Raw genomic sequence first — 27,915 nt, forward strand, 5'->3', positions numbered from 1 at the left:
ACAGCATAAAACAATTTTTTTGTTCACCCCCTTAGAAGTCATTTGAATTGATTACTCCCCTTAATACATTATACACAAAGTATAACCTTCTGTTTCCTTAAATCAGACATCATAAAACAATTTTTTTGTTCACCCCCTATGAAGTCATTTGGATTGATTATCTCCCCTTTATACATTATACACAAAGTATATCCTTCCGTTTCCTCAAATCTGACAGCATAAAACAATTTTTTTGTTCACCCCCTTAGAAGTCATTTGAATTGATTATCTCCCCTTAATACATTATACACCAAGTGTAACCTTCCTTTACCTCAAACGTTACAGTATAAAACAAATCTTTATCGTTCATCACCTATAAAGTCATTTCGATTGATCTAATCTCACCATTAATGCATTACATATATACACAAAGTATAACCTACCATTACCTCAAACATTACAGTATAAAACAAATCTTTTTGTTGAAACCCCTATGAATTCATTTGGATTAATTATCTCCCCTTAATACATAATACACAAAGTATAACCTACCATTACCTCAAACATTACAGTATAAAACAAATCTTTTTGTTGAAACCCCTATGAATTCATTTGGATTAATTATCTCCCCTTAATACATAATACACAAAGTATAACCTACCATTACCTCAAACATTACAGTATAAAACAAATCTCGTTGTTCAACCCTATGACGTCATTTGGATTAATTATCTCCCCTTAATACATAATACACAAAGTATAGCCTACCATTACCTCAAACATTACAGTATCAAACAAATCTTGTTGTTCACCCCCTATGACGTCATTTGGATTGATTATCTCCCCTTTATACATTATACACAAAGTATAACCTTCCGTTTCCTCAAATCTGACAGCATAAAACAATTTTTTTGTTCACCCCCCTAGAAGTCATTTGGATTGATTATCTCCCCTTAATACATTATACACAAAGTATATATAACCTACCGTTACCTCAAACCCGACAGTAATAAAACAAATCTTTATCATTCACCACCAATGAAGTCATTTCAATTGATTATCTCAAATAATACATTATACACAAAGTATAACCTTCCGTTACCTCAAACCTGACAGCATAAAACAATTGTTTTGTTCACCTCCTTAGAAATCATTTGAATTAATTATCTCCCCTTAATACATTATACACAAAGTATATATAACATACCGTTACCTCAAACCTGACAGTATAAAACAAATCTTTGTTGTTTACCCCCTATAAAGCCATTTGGATTGATTATCTCCCTTTAGTACATTATACACAAACTATAACCTACCATTACCTCAAACCCGACAGTAAATAAACAAATCTTGTTGTTCACCCCCTATAAGTCATTTGGATTGATTATCTCCCCTTTATACATTATACACAAAGTATAACCTTCCGTTTCCTCAAACCTGACAGTATAAAACAATTTTTTGGTTCACCCCCTTAGAAGTCATTTGGATTGATTATCTCCCCTTAATACATTATACACAAAGTATATATAACCTACCGTTACCTCAAACCCTACAGTAATAAAACAAATCTTTATCATTCACCACCTATAAAGCCATTTGGATTGATTATCTCAAAAAATACATTATGCACAAAGTATAACCTTCTGTTACCTCAAACCTGACAGCATAAAACAATTCTTTTGTTAACCTCCTTAGAAGTCATTTGAATTAATTATCTTCCCTTAATACATTATACACAAAGTATATATAACATACTGTCACCTCAAACCTGACAGTATAAAACAAATCTTTGTTGTTTACCCCCTATAAAGCCATTTGGATTGATTATCTCCCTTTAGTACACAAAGTATAACCTACCATTACCTCAAACATTACAGTATAAAACAAATCTTTTTGTCCCCCCCCCCCCCCTGTATGAAGTCATTTGGATTAATAATCTCTCCTTAATACATTATTCACAAAGTATAACCTACCATTACCTCAAACATTACAGTATAAAACAAATCTTTTTGTCCCCCCCTGTATCAAGTCATTTGGATTAATAATCTCCCCTTAATAAATTATACACAAAGTATTACCTACCATTACCTCAAACATTACAGTATAAAACAAATCTTGTTGTTCACCCCCTTTGAAATCAATTGGATTGATTATCTCCCCTTAATACATTATACACCAAGTATAACCTTCCTTTACCTCAAACATTACAGTATAAAACAAATCTTTATCGTTGATCACCTATAAAGTCATTTCGATTGATCTAATCTCACCATTAATGCATTATATATATACAGGGCTCACGCTACCAGGCGACTTGGGCGAAGAAGTCGCCTTGCCGACCGTCACTTCGCTTTCCCCGACCCCCAAAAGCGAAAACAAGTCGCCCTGTTCTTGACGACAGTCGCTTTCAGTCGCTTCCGTCATCGGACATTTTCAATTTTTACCAAGTTGATGAAACATCAAATTTTTATTAATAATGAAAAAAATTCAGACATAAACGATTCATTATCTTTTGAAAAGAGGTTGAAGCATTGTCTTCGCAGTGTGTAGCAGGTTATTTGATAAAAATACAACTTTTTATCACTTCATGCATTTCCGGTGCTTGTAACTCGAAAACGTACATCAACCTCAATTTCGGCGGCAAAATAAGTGTGTTACTTCATTTAAACGTGATAAAAGTTGCCTCCAGTAAATTTTAATCCATTTATTGCATTAAAAACGTCATGTTCCTTTCCAAATAACTTGTCAAACATCGTTTATTTTTGTAAAATTTCTTGCATTCGTCCGCCATTGACCGATTTCTAATCTCCGTATTTGAACCGGACCAGCTATGACCGAAATCCGTACTTTTACAATAATTACTAAGGACGCACGGATGGAACAGCTGACAGAAGAATATTGATCCCAAAGGGAAAAATTACGCATTCCACACGCATTAAGAGACTTTTGGTTACATCTAATTGATTGGTGTATATAATTCCTTATATTTTTTATGGATTGTTTCAAACTATTGATTAAAGTTGCTTAACTCTGAGACTATTATACTAATATCAATATATTATGGCCCAGCTTAATAACTTTTATATTTTTTTATGAGAAACACTGAATGTCATACACAAGATAATTTTTAATTAAATTGTAATTGATATATTATAATTTCTTTACATTTTTTAAAATATTTTTTATTTTTTTAGTGCTAGATATTTAGTTGGTAGTTTCTCACAAGCTTAAACAACTTTTAATTTCAAATGTTACTTTAATTGTAATTTTTTTACTCACATATGAATTGAACAGTATAAAAAAAACATTATTTACATATGGCCCTTTATACTATTGTAAAATCCAAACATTGTATCGCAGTGCGAATGAGCACTTCTCTTTCAAATCTCACCACTTCTCCCTATCAGTTTCAAAAAGAGAAGTCACTTCTCCCTATAATTCTGAAGTAGTGTGAGCCCTGTATATATACACAAAGTATAACTTACCATTACCTCAAACATTACAGTATAAAAAAAATCTTTTTGTTGAAACCCCTATGAAGTCATTTGAATTAATTATCTCCCCTTAATACATAATACACAAAGTATAACCTACCATTACCTCAAACATTACAGTATAAAACAAATCTTGTTGTTCACCCCTATGAGGCCGAGAAAAAAAAGATCGATGTTTCCGGTAACCCGACCGACCCTGTTTTTTAGCCCCGACCCTAACTTTTTTATTGGATCTTCAAAAAAAAAAAAAAAAAAAAATTGTATCAACCGACCCCGTTTTTGACACAGGCTTCTGATAGATGACATAATATTTTTTCTCTCTTGCTTCTACTTGCATAGAAAGCCAGTAAAACATTTTATTAATGTCAAAAGGTATTCCAAATAGGTTAAAATCCAAGAAATTTGCACAGCAGGTGCTTCAAAAACATTGCAAATGGCACACTTCCGGTTTTTGAAACTAATTACGGATCCGGACTTGGAAAAACCATGATAATTTTCCGGATTTCATTTACGATGTCCAAAAAAAAAAAAAAAAAAAAAAGAATTCCGACCTACCGACCCCATTTTTCAAAATGATGTTACCGGAAACACATATCTTTTTTTTTTTAGGCCTGACGTCATTTGGATTAATTATCTCCCCTTAATACATAATACACAAAGTATATATAACATACTGTCACCTCAAACCTGACAGTATAAAACAAATCTTTGTTGTTTACCCCCTATAAAGCCATTTGGATTGATTATCTCCCTTTAGTACACAAAGTATAACCTACCATTACCTCAAACATTACAGTATAAAACAAATCTTTTTGTCCCCCCCTGTATGAAGTCATTTGGATTAATAATCTCTCCTTAATACATTATTCACAAAGTATAACCTACCATTACCTCAAACATTACAGTATAAAACAAATCTTTTTGTCCCCCCCTGTATCAAGTCATTTGGATTAATAATCTCCCCTTAATACATTATACACAAAGTATTACCTACCATTACCTCAAACATTACAGTATAAAACAAATCTTGTTGTTCACCCCCTTTGAAATCAATTGGATTGATTATCTCCCCTTAATACATTATACACCAAGTATAACCTTCCTTTACCTCAAACATTACAGTATAAAACAAATCTTTATCGTTGATCACCTATAAAGTCATTTCGATTGATCTAATCTCACCATTAATGCATTATATATATATATACACAAAGTATAACTTACCATTACCTCAAACATTACAGTATAAAAAAAATCTTTTTGTTGAAACCCCTATGAAGTCATTTGAATTAATTATCTCCCCTTAATACATAATACACAAAGTATAACCTACCATTACCTCAAACATTACAGTATCAAACAAATCTTGTTGTTCACCCCTATGACGTCATTTGGATTAATTATCTCCCCTTAATACATAATACACAAAGTATAGCCTACCATTACCTCAAACAATACAGTATAAAACAAATCTTGTTGTTCACCCCCTATGAAGTCATTTGGATTGATTATCTCCCCTTTATACATTATACACAAAGTATATCCATTCCGTTTCCTCAAATCTGACAGCATAAAACAATTTTTTGTTCACCCCCTTAGAAGTCATTTGGATTGATTATCTTCTCTAATACATTATACACAAAGTATATATAACATACCGTTACCTCAAACCTGACAGTAATAAAACAAATCTTTGTTGTTTACCCCCTATAAAGCCATTTGGATTGATTATCTCACCTTTATACATTATACACAAAGTATAACCTTCCGTTTCCTCAAATCTGAGAGCATAAAACAATTTTTTTGTTCACCCCCTTAGAAGTCATTTGAATTGATTATCTCCCCTTAATACATTATACACAAAGTATATATATATAACCTACTTTTACCTCAAACCCGACAGTAATAAAACAAATCTTTATCCTTCACCACCTATGAAGTCATTTCAATTGATTATCTCAAATAATACATTATACACAAAGTATAACCTTCCGTAACCTCAAACCTGACAGCATAAAACAATTGTTTTTTCACCTCCTTAGAAGTCATTTGGATTAATAATCTCTCCTTAATACATTATACACAAAGTATAACCTACTATTACCTCAAACATTACAGTATAAAACAAATCTTGTTGTTCACCCCCTTTGAAACATAACAGCATAAAACATTTTTTTTAGATCACCCCCTATAAAGTCATTTGAATTGATTATCTCCCCTTGATACATTTTACACAAAGTATATGTATAACCTACTGTTACCTCAAACCTGACAGTATAAAACAAATCTTTAATGTTCACAGCCTATGAAGTCATTTCGATTGATTATCTCCCCTTAATACACTATACACAAAGTATAACCTTCCTTTACCTCAAATATTACAGTATAAAACAAATCTTTTTGTTCACCCTGTATGAACAGAAGTCAAGTGGACTGATTATCTCCCCTTAATACATTATACACAAAGTATAACCTACTGTTACCTCAAACCTGACAGTATAAAACAAATCTCTATTGTTCACCAAATATGAAGTCATTTGGATTGATTATCTCCCCTAAATACATTATACACAAAGTATATATATCCTACTGTTACCTCAAACCTGACAGTATGAAACAAATCTTTATTGTTCACTACCTATGAAGTCATTTCAATTGATTATCGCCCCTTAATACATTATGCACAAAGTATAACCTACCATTACCTCAAACCAGACAGTATAAAACAATCTTTTTTGTTCATCCCCTATAAAGTCATTTGGATTAATTATCTCCCCTTAATACATTATACACAGAGTATATATATTCTACCGTTACCTCAAACCTGACAGTATAAAACAAATCTTTATTGTTCACCACCTATGAAGTTATTTGGATTGATTATCTCCCCTTAATACATTTTACACAAAGTATAACCTTCTGTTACCTCTAATCTGACAGCATAAAACATTTTTTTAGTTCGCCCCCAATGAAGTCATTTGATTTGATTATCTCCCCTTAATACATTTTACACAAAGTATATATAACCTACCGTTACCTCAAACCTGACAGAATAAAACAAATCTTTATTGTTCACCACCTATGAAGTTATTTGGATTAGTTATCTCCCCTTAATACATTTTACACAAAGTATAACCTATTGTTACCTCTAATCTGACAGCATAAAACATTTATTTAGTTCGCCCCCTATGAAGACATTTCAATTGATTATCTCCCCTTAATACATTATACACAAAGTATAACCTTCTGTTACCTCAAACCTGACAGCATAAAACATTTTTTTAGTTCACCCCCTATAAAGTAATTTGAATTGATTATCTCCCCTTGATACATTTTACACAAAGTATATATAACCCACCGTTACCTCAAACCCGACAGTATAAAACAAATCTTTATTGTTCACCACCTATGAAGTCATTTGGATTGATTACCTCCCCTTAATACATTATACACAAAGTATAACCTGCCATTACCTCAAACCTGACAGACTGACAGTATAACACAAATCTTTATTGTTCACCACCTATGAAGTTATTTGGATTAATTATCTCCCCTTAATACATTTTACACAAAGTATAACCTTCTGTTACCTCTAATCTGACAGCATAAAACATTTTTTTAGTTCGCCCCCTATGAAGACATTTCAATTGATTATCTCCCCTTAATACATTATACACAAAGTATAACCTTCTGTTACCTCAAACCTGACAGCATAAAACATTTTTTTAGTTCACCCCCTATAAAGTAATTTGAATTGATTATCTCCCCTTGATACATTTTACACAAAGTATATATAACCCACCGTTACCTCAAACCCGACAGTATAAAACAAATCTTTATTGTTCACCACCTATGAAGTCATTTGGATTGATTACCTCCCCTTAATACATTATACACAAAGTATAACCTGCCATTACCTCAAACCTGACAGACTGTGACAGTATAACACAAATCTTTATTGTTCACCACCTATGAAGTTATTTGGATTAATTATCTCCCCTTAATACATTTTACACAAAGTATAACCTTCTGTTACCTCTAATCTGACAGCATAAAACATTTTTTTAGTTCGCCCCCTATGAAGACATTTCAATTGATTATCTCCCCTTAATACATTATACACAAAGTATAACCTACTGTTTCCTCAAACCTGACAGTATAACACAATCTTTATTGTTCACCCCCTATGAAGTCATTTGGATTAATTATATATCCCCCCTTAATACTGTTACAAGTAACCCCCAGGGCATATATTTTTTACAAAGGATGACCTTGAGGTCCCTCTAATAAGTGTTGGATAATCGGTTGAAATCACCAACCGATTATCTATTACAATCGGTTGACAGCAACCAACCGACTATCGGTTATAATCGCATCATTAAACCTTGCACATTTTTAAAATGAAATCATGCATTAAGTCTCATTGTACATGTCTAATGTGTATATTCCATATCATTGCAGAGTTTATATATTCATATTTGATCTTTAGTTTTCTTTTCATATTTTATTTAGCAATTAACCCTTTCAACGTAATACACGGCATATGCCGCGATGACATACGCCGTCCGCCACTGCTATTCGCGGCATATGCCGCGATGACAACGGATTTTTCATAAGGACTCTTAAACCATTCGGTTTTCATTCGGGTCCTCTCTAATTTTTCCTTGTATGAATCGAGGATATGCAAGGTCTCATTTGCGCTTGAAATCCCGGCAATTTTTATTGTAAAATCATGCAGTAGAAGGAAAATTGAAGGAAAATAAAAACAAATATTTTGACAAATGCAAATGGCGGAAATCGGAAACGAAGCTGTAAATATGGAAATATTTCAGCATTTCTATGGCGAAATTGATGATGAGGATTAGTTAAAAGGTTTCTTGTTATCTCAATGTGTTTATTACATTCAATACGTGTGGGAAATATGATTTGATCGATCATTACGAGACGTAGAAAAAGGGGGGAAAACGGAGGTTGACTGAAAATTTTGAGGACGGAGCCACTGATTTGTGCCATGATTACATAATACGTTGTGTATGGTGCAATACGCTACGGAATCGAGCAATTGGTGTCTTCTTTATTATATGGCAGATAAAAAAACCAAATAGATGAAGACGAAAAGTAGTTTTTATTCAAAATTCAACACAAATGTAACAAATTACACCTTTTACCTGTTAATTACCTGAAAATGCAGGTAACCTGATACAAATTTTACTGAAATAACTGCCTAACATTACAGTTCATACTCTCCTGAGCATTTTTCATGCAATAACTTTTTCTGTATCTCTTACAATAAAAAAGTTACAGCAGTCTGAAAAGGAATATATTGTTCTAATGAATGAACACAAAAAAAATGCAGCAGCAGCAGCCATTTTTCTATTTTTTTGTGTAGCGTTGAAAGGGTTAAAACAATGAATTAATAAGAATCAAGATTCAGATTGAACATATTTTATCCCATAACATTAATTACCAACAGTGACACTTACATTTCTAAATTTCAATGGTGTAACTCAAATTACAATTTCAATAACATAGCTGTATAAGCATTTGAATGCTTCTAATTAAGAAAAGATATATAAAGTTTTAAACTTTAAGAAATCTAAAATTAACAGAAAAAAAATAAAACAATGCATTTGCATTGAAATATATACAGTAAACAAAAGGGATTAAGCCAATGTCTGTAAATTCGCGTAGAATGCTTTTATTCACTTTTGTGATCATAATTTTTCTGTAAATTGTGTCATTCGTGAGTCTGAACTTATAATTGCAAGAATGCGGAATTATTACATAGTTGAACCGTATCTGATTTGTGATTTTTATATTTTTCAACGGTGGACAAATTTCAGAAAATTTACAAAAATAAACGATGTCTGACAAGCAATTTGGAAAGAAATATGATGTTTTTGATGCTACAAATGGATGAAACATTAATAAAAGGCAATTTGCAACACATTCTAATGAAGCAAAGTAATTATTTTGTCTAAAATCAGAAGGATTTTATGTATGCTCTCAAGTAACAAGTACCGGTATTGAAAGAAAGTATTTCATACAAAGTTATTAATTTTAAATAACATTCCATCATTCTGTTTATGTTTATAGTCAATGCTTTTGTCACGTTTATAAAGAAGGAAATTAGTTATGTCTTTTAATTATAGGATGTTTGACATTGTTATTGTCATCGACTGATATTTTTTGTTTGACTGCGCATATAAAATGCAAACCGCAAACGGACTGGAAGTTGATAAGCTAAAGGTCCAAAGACTTAAACGACAATCGATTGAACAAAATCCCAATCGTTTATCGACATCGCTAGGCTCAACCAACTGATTTCCGACTTATAGAAACATAGCCAAACACCACGCAGATGGCGCTGTATTTTCACTTCCGTGCATCGAGGTACAAACGGACGACAATTGTAGAACAAAATCAGTAAAACAAGACACAAAACCTCCGCAGATCACCATGTGACCTATTTAAACGTCGAGAAAAATATCTCAGGAATCTAAGGATGTACTTTTTATGAAAAGTAAGTGAGTTTTTATGTGAAATTTTTATCGATTTCCTGACCTGATACTCCAAAGTGAAAGTAGGTCAGTCATCAAAGGTAATTACCTTCTTCTTTTTTCACTTGGGGCTCGTATGGATAGTAAAAACTAATTGCAATCGACTAGCAATGGATTGTTGAGACTTGATATATGTTGATACATTGTAGAAAATTGAAAATAAAATAAAAAAACACCAAACAATTTTTTTTTTTAGAGAGGTCAAAAAAAAGGGGGGTCCATGCCCCAAATACCTGTGATAAATTATTCCAAGTCGGGAATGTTTTCATTTTTGCATAAATTGTAAACATCAAGATTTTGTTAAAATTACTTTCCATATTTTTATGTTTTAATATCTAGTCATTGCAAATGCTTTAATAATTGTGTTTGTTTATTAACTTATACCAACAAATGGGTAGAAAATGAGGAATATTGTGATATTCAGATTTTTGAGACTTGTTGTTATTTTGAGAAAGTTCCCGCACTTTTTCGTCCGAAACTTTTTCGGGATCACTTTCACTCACTTTAGACATACTTTCTGTCATTTTTGGACAATGACAGCCAAACTTACTTATGTGCACTCTTTTCTAAATTCGAGTTCTATAACTTACTTTTCCCCACTGAAGGTTATGCATTTTGTTTAAACTTGTCGATCTTCGTATAGATCATATCTTCAGCATGTAATCATGTAATCGCCATTACATCAGATGAAAGGCTAGCGATTTCATTGGTTGATTAAAACAATAAAGTATTTTACCTTAATTTTTGTGGAAACTGTTATAGAAATGTTTTATTTTACGATTAATGTTAGAAAATGTAAAAGTTTATATTTTAATAATTTTGTATTCTTTGTCGTTTCAACTTGATAAAGAATGGAGCTTTTTGATTGGCTATTAGTGAGGCACTTAAGGGGGAAACAAGTTAACTCATATCACCGGAAACTCGTACCATATCAACTCGTACGCAAAAAGTTAACTCGTACCAACGTAAAGTCATACCACTGGGAAGTCGTACCATTAAAAATATATTCAAAAATACGAATGTTTTATGGTGGTTTTTTTTTTAGATATGTCCTATTTTCGGTGCAAAATATAGTTAGCATGCATTTTGTGTCCGGGGATACAATTCAATTCAATTCAATATTTTTATTGTCAATTAAAGACGCCCATTACAAGCAGAATAATCAAGATAAATTTAAATGTACATTTGATTACAATGATTACAATGATTATGTTAAACAAAAGAAAATCATAAAAAAAAAAAACCAAAAACATCAATATGTGATATATATATAGTTATATATATCTATACATTTTTTTTTTTTTATTTTTATATATTTATAATTATTATTATTATCAATGAGATTGACAAATACAGTTAGCCCTGAAGTTCATATTAAATAAGATCCAATCTAGCTGCGAATAACAGACAAACCTTTGGCAGTAGTGTACCCATAGTAAACATGGATATATAAAAGTAAAATAAAATATTAACAATATTAGCAATTCTAATTAAGTTTCTAGAATTTGTTTTCTTACAGTATTTAAATTATTAATCAAATTACATACTTGATTCAATATATAGTTATCTTCATTAGACATGAGCCATATAAATTGTGAATGAATGTCTAGATTCTTAAAATTTTTAAAAGTTTTAACTATATTTGATAAAATTGACTCTCTCTCATTTTCTAAAGATTTACATTTAAGTAAAAAGTGTGGTTCATCTTCCACTCCATTTTTACAAAGATTACAAATTCTATCTGTTGCCTGAAGACCTCTGTATCTACCTCTTTCTATTTCAAGGTTGTGGTTACTAATTCTAAATTTTGTCATCTGAATTCTCAGATTTCTATTTCCCATAGACAAATAGGGTTCAAAACTTATATTATTTTTAAAAAGTCTATATGTTCTAAGTTTATTACCAAATGACATGCTTTTCCTGTCATCATTTAAAGATGAGTACCACAACTGATTATACTTTAGTTTTAACCTGTTCAAAATGAACTTTTTTAAATTGAATTTCATATTAAAAATTTTAAATAGATCAGTGTCTAAATATTTTGATAGTGAGCTCATAAAATTATACCAACTTTTCTTATTCTGGTTAGATAAGGCCTTGGATACAGAGAGAGCTTCAGACAACAGTTTGTCTTCTGTTTTTTCTAAACGTGATAGGTATAAAAACATATTGACTATAATTTCAATAAATAATGGGTATCTCCCAAGCTCGCCGATCACTGCCATATTTGAGCTTCTTTTTCCTACACCGAGGGAAAATTTACATATTTTAGTATGAATTAATTCAATTTGTAGTTCTTTGCATATTTTTTCAAAATAACAATCTCCTTTATCTGTTAACTTTTTAGAATCAAAAGCACCCAAAATTTCACTTCCATAAGTTAGTATTGGTTTCACTGTGTGGTCAAATACATGTAATAAAGTTTTAATTTTTGGTTTATGGTTTTTAAAGATTTTATAAATTTTGAAAAGAGCTTTAAGTCCCCTTTTATATAGATCATGTTTTGCATCTGTGAAACTTCCAGAGGCACTAAAATTTATCCCTAAATAGGTATACTGTCTGACTTTATCAATAGGACAGTTATTAAAATAAAAATTTGAGTGATTTAATCTCCCTGTACCGTTAAAAACCAAACTTTTAGTCTTTTTAAGGTTTACTTCCAACCCCCATTTTTTAGAATACTGGGATAACTTGTCAAGACACTTTTGTAAACCTTCTGCTGTTTCAGAGAGCAAAACTACATCATCAGCATATAATAAACAGTTTAATTTAATTGAGTCAAGTTGGATACATGGACACGTATATAACTATATAAACAGATAAACAATTAATGTCTATTATAGTGGTTACAGTAGCCCAGTGTTATATAAAACTTGTGATTTAGGCGGACACAGCTGGACACAACGTTATTTCTATATAAAACTTAAAAATATGCTGGCTACAGGTGGACACAGCTGTACACAGTACTAATCCTAGTATAAAAACTTCTGAATATGTGGGGCTACAGGCGGACACAACTGGACACAACGTTATTTCTATATGAAACTTCTGAATATGGGGGCTACAGGTGGACACAACTGGACACAACGTTATTTCTATATGAAACTTCTGAATATGGGGCTACAGGCGGACACAACTGGACACAACGTTATTTCTATATAAAACTTCTAGAAATGAGGGGCTACAGGCGGACACAAGTGGAAACAACACTATTTCTATATAAAACTTATAAAATTTGCTGGCTACAGGTGAACACAGCTGGACACAGTGCTATTTCTATATAAAACTTCTAGAAATGAGGGGATACAGGCGGACACAAGTGGACACAACTCAATTTCTATATAAAACTTATGAAAACTGCTGGCTACAGACGGACACAGGTGGACACAGTGCTATTTCTATATAAAACTTCTAGAAATGAGGGGCTACAGGCGGACACAAGTGGACACAACGCAATTTCTATATAAAACTTATGAAAACTGCTGGCTACAGGTGGACACAGCGGGCCGGACACAACGTTATTTCTATATAAAACTTCTGAATAGGGGGTGCTACAGGCGGACACAAGTGGACACAACGCAATTCCTATATAAAACTTATGAAAACTGCTGGCTACAGACGGACACAGCTGGACACAACGTTATTTCTATATAAAACTTCTAAAAATGAGGGGACACAGGCGGACACAAGTGGACACAAATCAATTTCTATATAAAACTTATAAAAAATGCTGGCTACAGACGGACACAGCTGGACACAACGTTATTTCTACATAAAACTTCTAAAAATGAGTGGACACAGGCGGACACAAGTGGACACAACGTAATTTCTATAATATATAAAACTTATAAAAATGCTGGATACAGGTGGACACAGCTGGACACAGTGCTATTTCTATATAAAACTTCTAGAAATGAGGGGACACAGGAGGACACAAGTGGACACAACGCAATTTCTATATAAATCTTATTAAATATGCTGGCTACAGGTGGACACAGCTGGACACAACGTTATTTCTATATAAAACTTCTAAAAATGAGGGGACACAGGCGGACACAAGTGGACACAACGTAATTTCTGTATAAAACTTATAAAATATGCTGGTTACAGGTGGACACAACTGGACACAGTGCTATTTCTATATGAAACTTCTAGAAATGAGGGGACACAGGCGGACACAAGTGGACACAAAGCAATTTCTATATGAAAATATGATTATTTTTTTTTAGAATAACAAACAACGATATTAGTAGATATGTTTTAACTATAAGGGATCCCCTTGTTTATATTTTTTTTTGTCATTTCACAGGGCCAATATAGGCACTTCGTGGCCATACTCCTTTGTTTATTCATTTTTCAGTATCATACTGAACAATGCTGAAAGACTGTATGGCTTTTAAAAAATAATAAATGCATCAACCTTAATAGTTTGTCATCAAACTTGGGCCGAAACTAATATTCCAGATTAGGAAAAAATATCTAAATAAAATGTTTGATTTTTTAAAAATCCTTTAATGAACTGATAAATGGATTCACTTTGTGTGGAGAAAACCTCAGACGAGAACCAGGGTGCCATAGAACACTAATGAGTAATTATTACATGTTGGTTGATTGCCCCCACGGCCCACTTTAAACATATTTTAATATTACTGGTTTTGACATTTTCTCTAAATCCAATGACCATATATCATATATATAATTAACAAAATGAATAATTCAACAAAACAAATAAACCATTTAGATTCCAAAGTTTATTGCAATTGATGTTTTTTTAATGACAGGAATGGTATCCATTCTCAATAACTCGTTAGCTTCCGGGGGCTTCACTCCCTATATATATAGCTTTAACTCACTGCCAGTATGTTTTTTACATGGACCCCTTGCCAAGGTTCGGGCGTACACGTAAAAATGACCTAGCTACGCCACTGATCGTATGCCCTTTATAAGGGTATATCCATCGTGCATGCCCCTGTGCGATACCAGTAGAAGCAGAAATACACTTAAAAGTTATGACCCTCTTCATAAATGTATGTACCCAACTCAAAAACAACTAGCAAGGAGGCAATTGTGCATCAAGTCAATGAATAGTAACAGTTGGTTTATTGAAGTAAAAACAGTCATGCTAAAATACGATCTATGAAATGCAAGTGAGTGGCTAGATATTCAGATGAAAAAGGCCATGATGAACTGTTAAATAAAGCTTAAAAAGGTATCATGCAGTGCCTACTGGATTGAGCGAATAACATCTCTAGCTAAGCTCTATACCGGCCTTCGATACCTTAACAGTGATATACTCATGCCAGGAAAAATATATCCAATATTGCGAATCAAGCACCAATCTCTAATTAAGAGACAACAAGAGTACCTAGAGTGGGGGGCTCATTTTCGCCATATCTTTTCATGATTTCTGAAGTTTATGTTCAGGTCTTATATTTTTAAAGTATACTGATATTTCTATATATGAAGATAACTTCAAAAGCAAAATATTCTTAGCTTGAAAACGTATGCGTTTGAAAAAAAATCATCTGAAAAGTTAGGTTAAAGGGTGTTTGAAATTTCCTGTTGTTTTGTCAAAGGGGGGGGGGGCGAATATTCGCCGTATTAATTACACATCTATTTAAAATCGAATAACTGCAGCTTTAAACAATATTCATCAAATCAATTTCATTATAGATGAATAGCAGACATTTCAAAGGTGTAAAGAACTGAAAGTTAGGGCAATCAGTCAAAAGAATTACTAAGAAATCGTGTTTTTCATTAAGGAGATTGGCCGAAAATCGTAGTAAGTTTTCGGTCTTTTGCAGTAAGTGCCGAAATTTTGTCTCAGTTTAAAAAAATAATCCTTTTTGTTATAAAAACATATTTTACCGGAATATTTCTTCCATTTCAGCCATGCTTTGAAGTTTTTACACCTCAAAATCATAAAACGGCGAAATTGTGTTCCCACCTTCCCCTCTTTCAGGTTACAAATCACCTGAATGTTGGTCAATTATATTTTCCTCTCAAAATAGGGCATCTTTAAAAAAAAAATTGAAAATTTGAAACTATTTAAAGAAGAAATGTTTTGAACACAAGTTGACAATTTTGTTTTGGGTTGCACTAATGACAGGACGATTGACAATTGCTATTGAAAGGGAGATAATTCATTTTGTAAAAACAGAGAGATCTGACACAGAGATCATTTGAGATGTCGAAAGAAAAGGTAGCTAAATTAATGTTAGTCTTTCACGATCTCAAACTAGAACAGTGTGATGCAAAGAATTCTCTTAAAAGACAAACCTATTGATTTGTTTATGTGGAGCAATGGGGGGTCTAATAGTTTTTACGTAATGATTCAAATTAGAAATTGCAGAAAATTATTTGCAGATATATATACATTTTCTGCTCGGCATCGGATCATCTGCTGGTAGGTGGTACCATCTGCTTCCTTGTCCACTTCCTAGGCGACAGTGACAAAGTCCAATCATTGTTAATAACATAAACAACCATAGAAAAAGACAGACTTTTAAAAAGAACCTGTATTTACCATGTTTTTACAATGTACAATGGGGTGTATAATCTAAAGCAATTTAGCATCATGGTGCGATGCCATGCCCTTTTTTTTAGCTCACCTGGTCTGAAGGGCCAAGTGAGCTTTTCCCATCACTTGGCGTCCGTCATCATCGTCTGTCGTCGTCCGTCGTCGTCAACTTTTACAAAAATCTTCTTCTCTGAAACTACTGCGCCAAATTAAACCAAACTTGGCCACAATCATCATCATTGGGGTATCAAGTTTAAAAATGTGTCCGGTGACCCGGCCAACCAACCAAGATGGCCGCCATGGATAAAAATAGAACATAGAGGTAAAATGCAGTTTTTGGCTTATAACTCAAAAACCAAAGCATTTAGAGCAAATCTGACATTAAATTTAGATTATTTTTTAACTTTTGTTATAAAAATGATGATATATCATGTATGTATGTGCTCGTAAGATACAAAAATTTTACAATTTTGATGCATCTTTGGACTCACACCGTGTGACACGTTTTGACGATGATGACTCAGGTCTAGACAGATTTTCATGAGTCCAGGACTCTTTTACAAAAATCTTCTTCTCTGAAACTACTGGGCCAAATTATTCCAAACTTGGCCACAATCATCTTTGGGGTATCTAGTTTAAAGAATGTGTTTGGTGATCTGGCCATCAAATCAAGATGGCCGCCACAGCTAAAAATAGAACATAGGGGTAAAATGCAGTTTTTGGCTTATAACTCAAAAACCAAAGCATTTAGAGCAAATCTGACATTGGGGTAAAATTGTTTATCAGGTCAAGCTATATCTGCCCTGAAATTTTCAGTTGAATCAGACAACTTGTTGTTGGGTTGCTGCCCCTGAATCGGTAATTTTAAGGAAATTTTGCTGTTTTTGGTTACAATATCTTGAATATTATTATCATGATTATAGATAGAGATTATAAACTGTAAACACATTACATCACCAAAACACAATTTTGTCATGAATCCATCTGCTTCCTTTGTTTAATATTCACACAGACCAAGGTGAGCGACACAGGCTCTTTAGAGCCTCTAGTTTCCTGATGCCATGTCCTTATTTTCAAAAATTGAATTAAAAGTTGACACAAAGTTGCTTGATTTGATAAAAAAAAAAAAGGTTAAGAAGATTTGATCATGTTGATAATAGCAATGTCATAAACTCAGTTAACTAAATACTATAAAAAAAACACTCAATATTATTGTCAGGGTTCTCACTAAGGCAAGTACATGAGTCCTGGACTCATGAAAATCTGTCTAGACCTGAGTCATCATCGTCAAAACGTGTCACACGGTGTGAGTCCAAAGATGCATCAAAATTGTAAAATTTTTGTATCTTACGAGCACATACATACATGATATATCATCATTTTTATAACAAAAGTTAAAAAATAATCTAAATTTAATGTCATTTTCTTGCTCACAGACTGAAATGATATCATATGATATATCAATTAACATGATTAAATTGCATCTTTTCACGACTGGACTCGCCATGGCCAAAAATGATGAGTCCCTGGACTCACTTCAAAAATCCTTGGTGAGAATCCTGATTGTGCAAACTGTCATGACTGTCTATAATTTGAATGCAAAAAAGAAAATATTTCAGTCTACAGAGCTACAAATAATTGAACAGTACATACAAATTATGACCTTTGACATATTTGATAAACAATTATATGTACATATTTATGTGATTTTGAAAAAACCAATAAGAACAATTGAAGCACTATTATACATTTGTACATGTATTTATAAGGGTCTGGAGGGGGGGTCTGTTATTCTGTAAACATTTAATTTTCACCCCTTTTTTCTCTAATCTCAAAAAATTAACCCCTTTTTTCTCTTATCTTCGTTTTGTCCATTATTCTCTAATCTTCATTTTTTAAGGGCATTATACTTTAATCATTTAACCCCATCCAAAACTTCTTGTATACAGTACACACTTTTTTTTTACCTTTAATACAACAACATGAACAATGTACAACAGAAATGAAAATATTTTTCTATCTGTTTTTTTTTCTAAAATGCTGATTATTTATATTTTGAACTTTTAAGGCTAATCAGTTGAAGGAAGAAGGAAACAAATGTGTAAAAGAAGGCAATTATGCTGAAGCTGTCCTCCATTACACACATGCTATTGGCCAAGATGGCCGAAACCATGCTTTATACAGCAATAGATCACTATGCTTTCTCAAACTTCATCAGTATTATTATGCCATGGAAGATGCTAAAGAAAGCATTAAGCTGAAATCTGATTGGCCAAAGGTATTTTTAGGACAAGGTGATTTTATGTTGTAGAACTTACATGTAGTTACTGTAATACTATATAACAAATTGTTTATAACATTTTTTTTGGCAATTTATTGTCTTACTGTCTGTCAGTCATTTGTCAGTGTAGTACAGTCAATTGCAAGGTTATACAATATTTATATGTTATGATTCTGAATAAACATGCAACATACAACCATACAATATCTGTCTAATATATCCTTTTGTCCAATGTATAACCTGATAACTTAAGCAAGTAACACTGAAAATGCAGTAAATTCAGAAATTATTGTGATTTAGAAAAAAAATGAAAACAAAATGTTGATAACTTAAATATATATAAGAAAGTTGCATACCTGCCAACTTTCACGATTTAGGCGTGTACTACACGATTTTGACCCTTTGTCACGATTGCACGATCGTGATCGTGAAAAAACCTCTAAAACACGATTTTGACCCTTTGTCACGATTGCACGATCATGATCGTGAAAAAACCTCTAAAACACGATTTTGTGAAAATCTACACGAAAAATATGATTGTTCCCGATTTTGAACTGTGTCCATAGTCAACAATTATTAATATCCTTACACATGAAAATAATTACTGGTCTTACAGCTACATGATTATCTTTTCTACTGATATAATAACTAGAATCATGCAAATAAACTTAAGAAAAAGGCGCGTAAGCTCATATTACAAATATGACACTTTTTCAAGGCCACAAAACAGCACGCACAAAAAAATCATTGCAAAGAATTGTAACCTTTAAATTGTCGCGTACTGAAACCCCCATGGACACTTTCAAAAGTTGGCAGGTATGAAGTTGACAAAAGTCCAGATTTTCAATAGAAAATGATTAAATGGCAAAGTTTTCTGTTTCCTATATTTACATGGATACAATTATATAGAATAAAAAGTGAATTCGAAAAAAGTTTTCAATCATATGTATATTTTTACGTAGGGATTTTTCAGAAAAGGAGAAGTGGAATTTGCTGTTGGAAACTACACATTAGCTATGATGGCTTACAAGGTACCAGTTTCATCTAGTCATGCTAGTTGTACTTACACATATTTTTTTCATTATTACCGATACATGTATTTGTAGTAAACGATAGACTACATCAAATTACCACCAGCACCCAACTCGACATAAATAAATGGAAATACAAACAAAAACATCAAATAATAAACAAAACAGTCTAGATATCCTGAACTATACTACAACTAGTTGTGTTAATTTCCTAATTATAGTAACTTAGCTATATTTTGTGCAATGTCAATTTCATCATAGAACACTTTCTCCACAATCAGGGGTTCATTAAGGGATGAAAATAAGTTTGAAATTTGTGTCACAATTTAAATAGCTATTAATTTATTTATTTACGTTGCAGTATAAAACAATATTAGGTCAATGTTCGAAAAATATCAACTTTTTTGTACTCGGCGCAAAACTTGGGAAGGGCTTGGTAGAAACTCGCCCTTCCCCAGTTTCTCAGCTTCATACATAAAATTTGATATTTTTCGGACATTGAACTAACATTGTATATTTATAACAGACACTAAATATGGTGAGCTTTATAAGGTGGACCAAAATAAATTTGGCTTCTTTAGTTTTCATAATTTTTTTACAAAATATTGACTTTCTGTTGAATTTGACCATTTGACAAATAAACAAAATATCAACTTTTTTGTACTCAGCGCAAAACTTGGGAAGGGCTTGGTAGAAACTCACCTTTCCCCAGTTTCTCAGCTTCATACATAAAAGTTGATACTTTTCGGACATTGAACTAACATTGTATATTTATAACAGACACTAAATATGGTGAGCTTTATAAGGTGGACCAAAATAAATTTGGCTCCTTTAGTTTTCATAATTTTTTTACAAAATATTGACTTTCAATTGACTTTGACCATTTGACAAATAATTACATTTATTAGATGTATATATATTTCATTATAATACTTTATTCTGATTGGCTAACTGCACATCACGTGTTATTCCTTAAGCAATTGCATTACTCAATAAAACTTTTCATTCATGATAACACGTGGTCCCACAATAAAGTGCATATGTGAAATATATAAAAAAATTATAAAATTCCGTGTTTTCATGATCAGAGCTAAAAAATGTAATTATAAGTATTGAATGCCTCTTTTTGTAACTTCATAGGGTCGTAAAAGCGTTGACCGCGCTTCATACAAAATGTACTTTGGTCAACACTTTTACACCCCAATGAAGTTACAAAAAGAAGCATTCAATTCTTAAATAAACAAAAATATTTTTTTTAAAGCACATACTTTATCAGAAAAATTTGATAGGAACTATGGCAGTTTGACAAACACTAATTTTGATCATAGAAAAGCTAACTAAACAATAGAACATGATAAAAACATTTAGCTGAATTTTGCAGAGTTATCTCCCTGTAGTGTACCACCTCAAACCAGTGATGTATTTATACCTACTTCCTGCCTTTATGGAGTCAAGATTGCATTCAGCCCTGATGTTCCTGGCTTGATAATTTTTCCAGACTTAATCACTACTTTTGAGTTACAAAAACAAAACAACCCATTGAGCACAATATTCAGAACAATTCACATCGTTTCAAGAATTTCATCTCTAAAAGATATCCAACACCTTAAAAAAAGCCAAAACAGGTTAACATAAAAAGGTATTGCCCCTCCCCCCTTTCCACCTTGTATAACTGTACTTATCAAGAAAATTAATTGAATTGCACATGGTGCACACATCTAGTATATGTAATGTTCTAAAATGATCAATGATGTCATTGTAAAAGTTATATTTAAAATTTGTTCTTTTGTTCATAATTGTAGATGATCTGTCGAACAATTCTTAAAACAGTGCAGTGTTTAATTTTTAGTTCACACTGCAAAATAAATGCAATCATTAACCTTCTGTGACCACAAGCACTTTTAATATATGTAGTATACATTGTTCTAGTTCTGTTTATGATGCAGATCTATGTGTATTTCCTATATTTATATTTGATCAGTATTGAATTCCTATTTTAACAGCAAGCTGAATTAATTGATCCTACAGACCAAGGAATTAAAGTTGCAATGTTAAAAACAACAAAAGAAGTAATTAGAGTTAGAAAAGGTAGGACAACTTGTTACTTTACAACAGTTTTAGTACAACTCATGATTAGTTGTTTTTCTGTGGAATCCAAACAAAATCATTGTCCAACCTAACATGTTTAACCCCGCCACATTATTTATGTATGTGCCTGTCCCAAGTCAGGAGCCTGTAATTCAGTGATTGTCGTTTGTTTATGTGTTACATATTTGTTTTTCGTTCATTTTTTTATATAAATTAGGCCGTTAGTTTTCACGTTTGTATTGTTTTAAACTGCCTTATTGGGGCCTTTTATAGCTGACTATGCAGTATGGGCTTTGCTCATTGTTGAAGGCCGTACAGTGACCTATATTTGTTAATGTCTGTGTCCTTTTGGTCTCTTGTGGACAGTTGTCTCATTGGCAATCATACCACATCTTCTTTTTTATAACTCATAAATTAATCATTAAATAGGACAGCCTTGATTTAATATAAAAAAGATTCAAAATTTATTTTTTAAAGAGGAAGTAACTCTTGATTCTTAAAATTTATATTGAATTGTATTGTGTATTAAAATCATTTATTTGTCGTTTAGTATGAGAGCCGTGGTGTAGTGGTTAGTGCATTGGACTACTAACACAAAGGTTCCTGGTTTCGATTCCCGTCTGGGTTGAAAATTTCAGGGACTGAATTTTCGGCTCTCCTTGACACCATTTGCGAGTATGGTCTTGAGGAAATGATGATAGTCCGTCGGAAGGGGGCGATAAATGGCTGACCCGTGTTAAGAGAGATCCATATCTCTTGCACGTTAAAGACACCCTTGTAGATTTCGAAAAAGAGCAGGCTAATGCCGCTACAAGGCAGCACTCGCACCCAAAAGTGGAAAGGGATTAATATAAGTTGCAAAACTTGTTCCCAATCCACTATAAACAAATATGTTTAAACTATTTATTTGTCAACTTTAAAAAAAATAAAAAATCTCAATCTTTTTCTTATTTTTAAATTTTATCATCTAGTTAAGCAATGAGTTAAATGTATACATCTTTTTTTTTTAGGAAACTATAAAATTTCTCATGAACACTTCAACCTTTGCTTTTAAAATTATATTGTGTCGTTCAATATGGTCCTTGGTTGATTGAAAAATGTGCATAAGAGGTGGCAGATCAAAAAAGTCTGAAATCACCTTTCAATATAAATACTAAAAGCAAGGTTTGCTGTCAATGCAATATGACATTTATTGTTATTGTTTTCACTCACCTTGATCTTAAAAATTATCTTCTTTTATAATGTTTTAAATAATGTCATATTTGATTTTCACTTTCTAGCTGATTAAAAAATTAACTTCTATTTACATAATTTACATAAAAAGAAATGTGGCATTTAACATGAAAATTATTAGTTGTCTAGTGAATTCCTTTTTATCACAAATTAGGTAAATTTGTGAGCATCACCAGTCTAAAGACATTGCACCCAATAGAAACAATTTATGGTGGCAGATCTACATGTAGAAATCAATATCTCAACTTATTCACACATTTTGTTAACTTAGTATATAGAATGTTTGACTTATTGTACAGAATTGTGTTAATCCATTTCCATGTTAATTTTGTTCATTCCTTTACAGAGGAAAGACGTCAACCATGGTTGTATGGTGGAGGTGGACTACTAATAGGATTTATTATTGTACTGGCAGACCAGTTCCTCACAGATAAACCTTCAATACAAGTATGTACTGTGGATTTATTATTATTAGTTGGATACCAATTTTCATGGGTGCAGGCAGGGTTTAAGCTAGCATTTTGAGGGCTTTAGTCACTTTTGCGCGCTATGAAAATCAAGCTTTTTTTTTGCACCATGCAGGTGAACCACGAATCCAAATGATTACGAATTACAAATTTTCTATAGGTTCTTTATGCAGAGATTGACAAAACCACAAAATCAAATATTGCCGAAAATACATTTTTTTCTTAATCCACAAAAATTGATACCCACGAACGAAAATAAATGAATCCACAGTACTCTAATAATTATTTCTTTTATTGCTACAAAATTAACTACCAACTGATTAAATAGAATCATTTTCCAACGTAAAAGTACATCTGCTCTTTGGTAAAGTTTCGTCTCTTTGACATATTCCCCATTTCCATTCTCAATTTTATCATTATAAAATTTGTGTAATTTCTTAACCAGAATAACACTACATACATTTTAGGATTTTATTAAAGACGATAATATTTAAAACCAAGGAGTAAACAAAGACTCACAAAACCAAAGGACATTTATAAAAATTTAAAAGTCCTGCTGACATTATGTGATTCTCTTAAGGAAACTCCTGCTTCCTCCAGCTAATAGTGTTGAAAATGGCATTTAACAAATAAACAATTCAAATTTTATAGATGTTTGGCCTCTGTCTAAAAAGGAGATATCCTTAATCCACTGGGTTTTTGAAAGGGACATCTTTCTTTTAAAAAGAGTTTTGAAATTTTTATGTCACCACAACTTATTCTTTTATGTCATTTGTTCATTCAGTAGTTAAAAAAGGTAGTGTTTAAAATTTGGATTTTAGAATTAATTACATTTCTGTTGCATTCGTCTCCACATATATTTTTTTTATGTTTTCCACTTATGTTATTTAGTAAACAAGTATTAACAAACATTTATATACATTTTAGAATATAGTACTGCAGATTCTTTTAATTATAGTATTTGGAGGAATGGGACTCCTTGTTTTAAAAACATACAGGTAAGTCTTCTGTCATAACATGAATGAAAGATAAAAGGAGGGGCGTAAAGAGGGGTATATGCACAGAAGAACGCGAAATAAAATTGCCATTTCACGATTAACGAACAATTAGAAATATCTTGTACGTTGATCTTTTTACCGATTTCACTAAACACGGTGAATAACGAACCATTTTCATGGCTGCACATGAAATAAAAATGGCAAAACACATTACACGAAAATAAGCCTTTACCACCCTCATCAAGCAATGACATAGTTTGTTTGCTCCTATCCAGATTTTGAATAGATATGTATAACATTACCATTTTTAGGTTAGAACTGTCTATTTAAACATGTTTATAACAACAGTTATATCATAACAGACATTTTTGCATTTGTGTTTTTTATAAAGGTTAGATATGCTATTTCAATTTGTTCTCAGAGACCAACTTTCAATAAAAATATATTTTTTGGAGAGAGAAAAAAATACACACAAATATTAAAAAAATATTTTTCGTATGGTAGGATTTTATATTAATTAACAAAAATTTGATAAATTCAAATGCCAAAAAATTACAAGTCAGTTGCCATTTTTACAATGGCTGCAAAAATACAAAGAATCCTTACATAGATATAAGAAGACGTGGTATGAGTGCCAATTAAAATTTCCATCCAAGTCACAATTTGTAAAAAGTAAACCATTATAGGTCAATGTACACCCTTCAACACAGAGCCTTGGCTCACACCAAACATCAAGCTTTGAAAATGAGTTATTGCCCTTTAAGAATCTAATTTAAAAAATGTGTCTAATGACCCTGCCCTGCAAACCAAAATGGCAGACATGGCTAAAAATAGAACATAGAAGAAAAATGCAGTTTTTGACTTAATATCTCTGAAACTAAAGCAAATGTATAAGGGTTGCATTATTTGATGCATCAATTGTAAATAAAAATATTAGGTGAGGACACAGGCTCCTTGGAGCCTCTAGTTTCATGATGCTTCAACTGGAGATTCAAAAGAAACCAAGAAAATTTGACATCATTAAGTTTCGACAAATCATTTACTGAGTATAGATATTTCACTAGTGAGGAGAAATATTTTTCTCACACCGATCAAGAAATGTAAAAATGGCATAAAAATTAGAAATATATAAGCCAGTTTCTGTTTAAATCGAAAGAGGCATCTGACACTTAGAATCAATCTACATGAAAATTGTGTAAAGATTGATAATTTTTGAAGTTCTGTGTTTGTAAGTATCCTAATAATTTATAATATTGTAGGTTTGTTGTTGAAAGTCAGCAGAGTTCTCTTTTGGAAGAACCAGTAGATTTAATGAAAGGTAATCTTTTACACTTTACTGAACAATACAATATAAAAAGAAGATGTGGTATTAGGGTTCTCATTAAGGATTTTTAAAGGCGAGTCCAGGGACTCGTCATTTTTTATCATGGTGCGTCCAACAGTAAGAGAGTCTCCATGACCTAATAGAGCAATGAAATGCCATTAAATTCAGATTGATTTCAAACTTTTTCTATAAATGATGAGATGTGTGTTCAGTTTATACAAATTATTTCAATCAAGATGCATCTTTGCACTCACCAGTTTTGAAAATGGTGAGTCCAGAACTCACAATGAAAAAATTTCCACATCAGACCAAATGATGTAAAAGTTTAAAACAACTTAAGGTCACTGTACAGCCTTCATGTTCATTTGACGAAATAGAAAGAAATTGTAAAAAACATGAATTGACTGTACTTTAGTTTGTCTCAATCAAATATTATGAGACTTATACACAATGCTTATTACCACAAAACACAGATCAAGTTTGAATTTTGGTGGTGTCTCTTTTACCGTTTTAGAGTTGTGCACTTTTACAAATGGAAAAATTCCTGAATTTTCATTCTCTAATTTAAGTTTGCATCAATGTTATGAAACTTATACACAATGCTTATTTCACAAAACTCAGGTCAAGTACAGATTTTTGTAGCATCACTTTTACTGTTCTTGAGTTAAACAAAATTGTATGCAAAAGGGGTGGGGCATCATATGTGACACCAACCAACAACTTTTAGAGGTCAACTTTAAGAGGTCAGCATGCATGCAGTTTACGACAAAATACAAACTGTCGAATCTATTTGTTTTGTGAACAGTCTAATTGAGACTTTAAGATTTCCCTCCAATATAAACATATTGTACTACAAATGACTGACAAAAGCATTAGGAAAATAAGACAAATAATTTGTGTTATATTTTTTTTCAAATTCTTATGAATAATGGGTAATTGAGATTGTTTGTATACCAAAAAAATATAATTTCATTCTATATACTGTATAGCAGGTTATTTTTGCAAGATGCAAATTTTCACTTATTTTCGCGGTTAGAACAAAATCTCCAATATAAATTCTGCCAATTTAAAACGGCACATGCAAAGGTATTGATAAAAGTTTTGAATCCGCCAAAATATACCTTATTAAATGAAAATTCCAAAATTTTACAACCTCAAAAATAACCCTTTATACGGTATATGCTTAAACATCCATGGTGAAGGATATTACTTACAAAAACAATTTATGCTTTTGAAAATAATTTCTTCAAGGATGTTTGATATTTTAGAAAAGTGAAGTGAAACCTTTATTTTGTTTATATCTGTAGATCAAAAATAAGGATATGAATTCAGATTGCACTTTTGTAGTATTAAGTGAACATATTTTGTAGCAATGAATGGGGAGGACGACTTACCAGAAACATCGAGTACAGAGACTAAAGAGACAGATAAAAAACCTCACAGGAAAGGTGGAGTAGGGTCTGCACGACAGAGATATAAAATGGGAAAGAGCTGATGAATCATGCAATGAAAAGTTGGAAACATCTGAAATCCTAAATAAACAGACTGTGATATCTTGTACTTTCTACAGAAATCTGTAATGTGAATTAATTATCAATGAAGGAACATTTGTAAAATGTGGATTCATTTATTTTTTTGTGGGTATCAATTTTCATGGATTTTGGAAAACCAGCATTTTCATTGATATAATTGATTTTGTGGTTTTGCCAATCTCTGCATATATATAAAGCCTGTAGAAAATGTGTAATTTGTACATTTGAATTCATGGTTTACCTATACCCACGAAAACCACGAAAATTGGTATCCAACGATTAATAATGAATCCACAGTATATGATTTACAAGGACAGACAGTTATAGTTTTCTTCTTTGCTTGAATGTGGATGAATTTTTCATACCATACCCAAGATTATGCTTATTAAAATTTTTTCCTCCAGTGCC

The 27,915-nt window shown here is 32.0% G+C and overlaps 1 protein-coding gene and 1 long non-coding RNA gene across 2 annotated transcripts in view; one reads left to right on the plus strand and one right to left on the minus strand.

Annotated features, from left to right (window-relative positions):
- Positions 1-10,733, minus strand: part of LOC139520078 (uncharacterized) — an 86,070-nt gene extending 75,337 nt beyond the window's left edge. Inside the window, exon 1 of the long non-coding RNA XR_011663813.1 lies at positions 10,624-10,733. This is a non-coding gene — a long non-coding RNA (uncharacterized lncRNA). The remainder of the gene's footprint in view (positions 1-10,623) is intronic.
- Positions 10,734-16,135: 5,402 nt separating this feature from the next.
- LOC139520079 (uncharacterized) lies at positions 16,136-27,883 on the plus strand. Its single transcript, XM_071312499.1, has 8 exons — positions 16,136-16,235; positions 18,622-18,831; positions 19,797-19,865; positions 21,869-21,953; positions 23,533-23,633; positions 24,581-24,651; positions 25,911-25,969; positions 27,346-27,883. Exons 1-8 carry the CDS (start codon positions 16,221-16,223, stop codon positions 27,468-27,470), a joined length of 735 nt encoding a protein of 244 aa, XP_071168600.1. The 5' UTR covers positions 16,136-16,220; the 3' UTR covers positions 27,471-27,883.
- The last annotated feature ends 32 nt before the right edge of the window (positions 27,884-27,915 follow it).

This window comes from Mytilus edulis, chromosome 4, assembly GCF_963676685.1.
Source record: "Mytilus edulis chromosome 4, xbMytEdul2.2, whole genome shotgun sequence".
In the NCBI taxonomy this organism is placed as follows: Eukaryota; Metazoa; Mollusca; class Bivalvia; order Mytilida; family Mytilidae; genus Mytilus; species Mytilus edulis.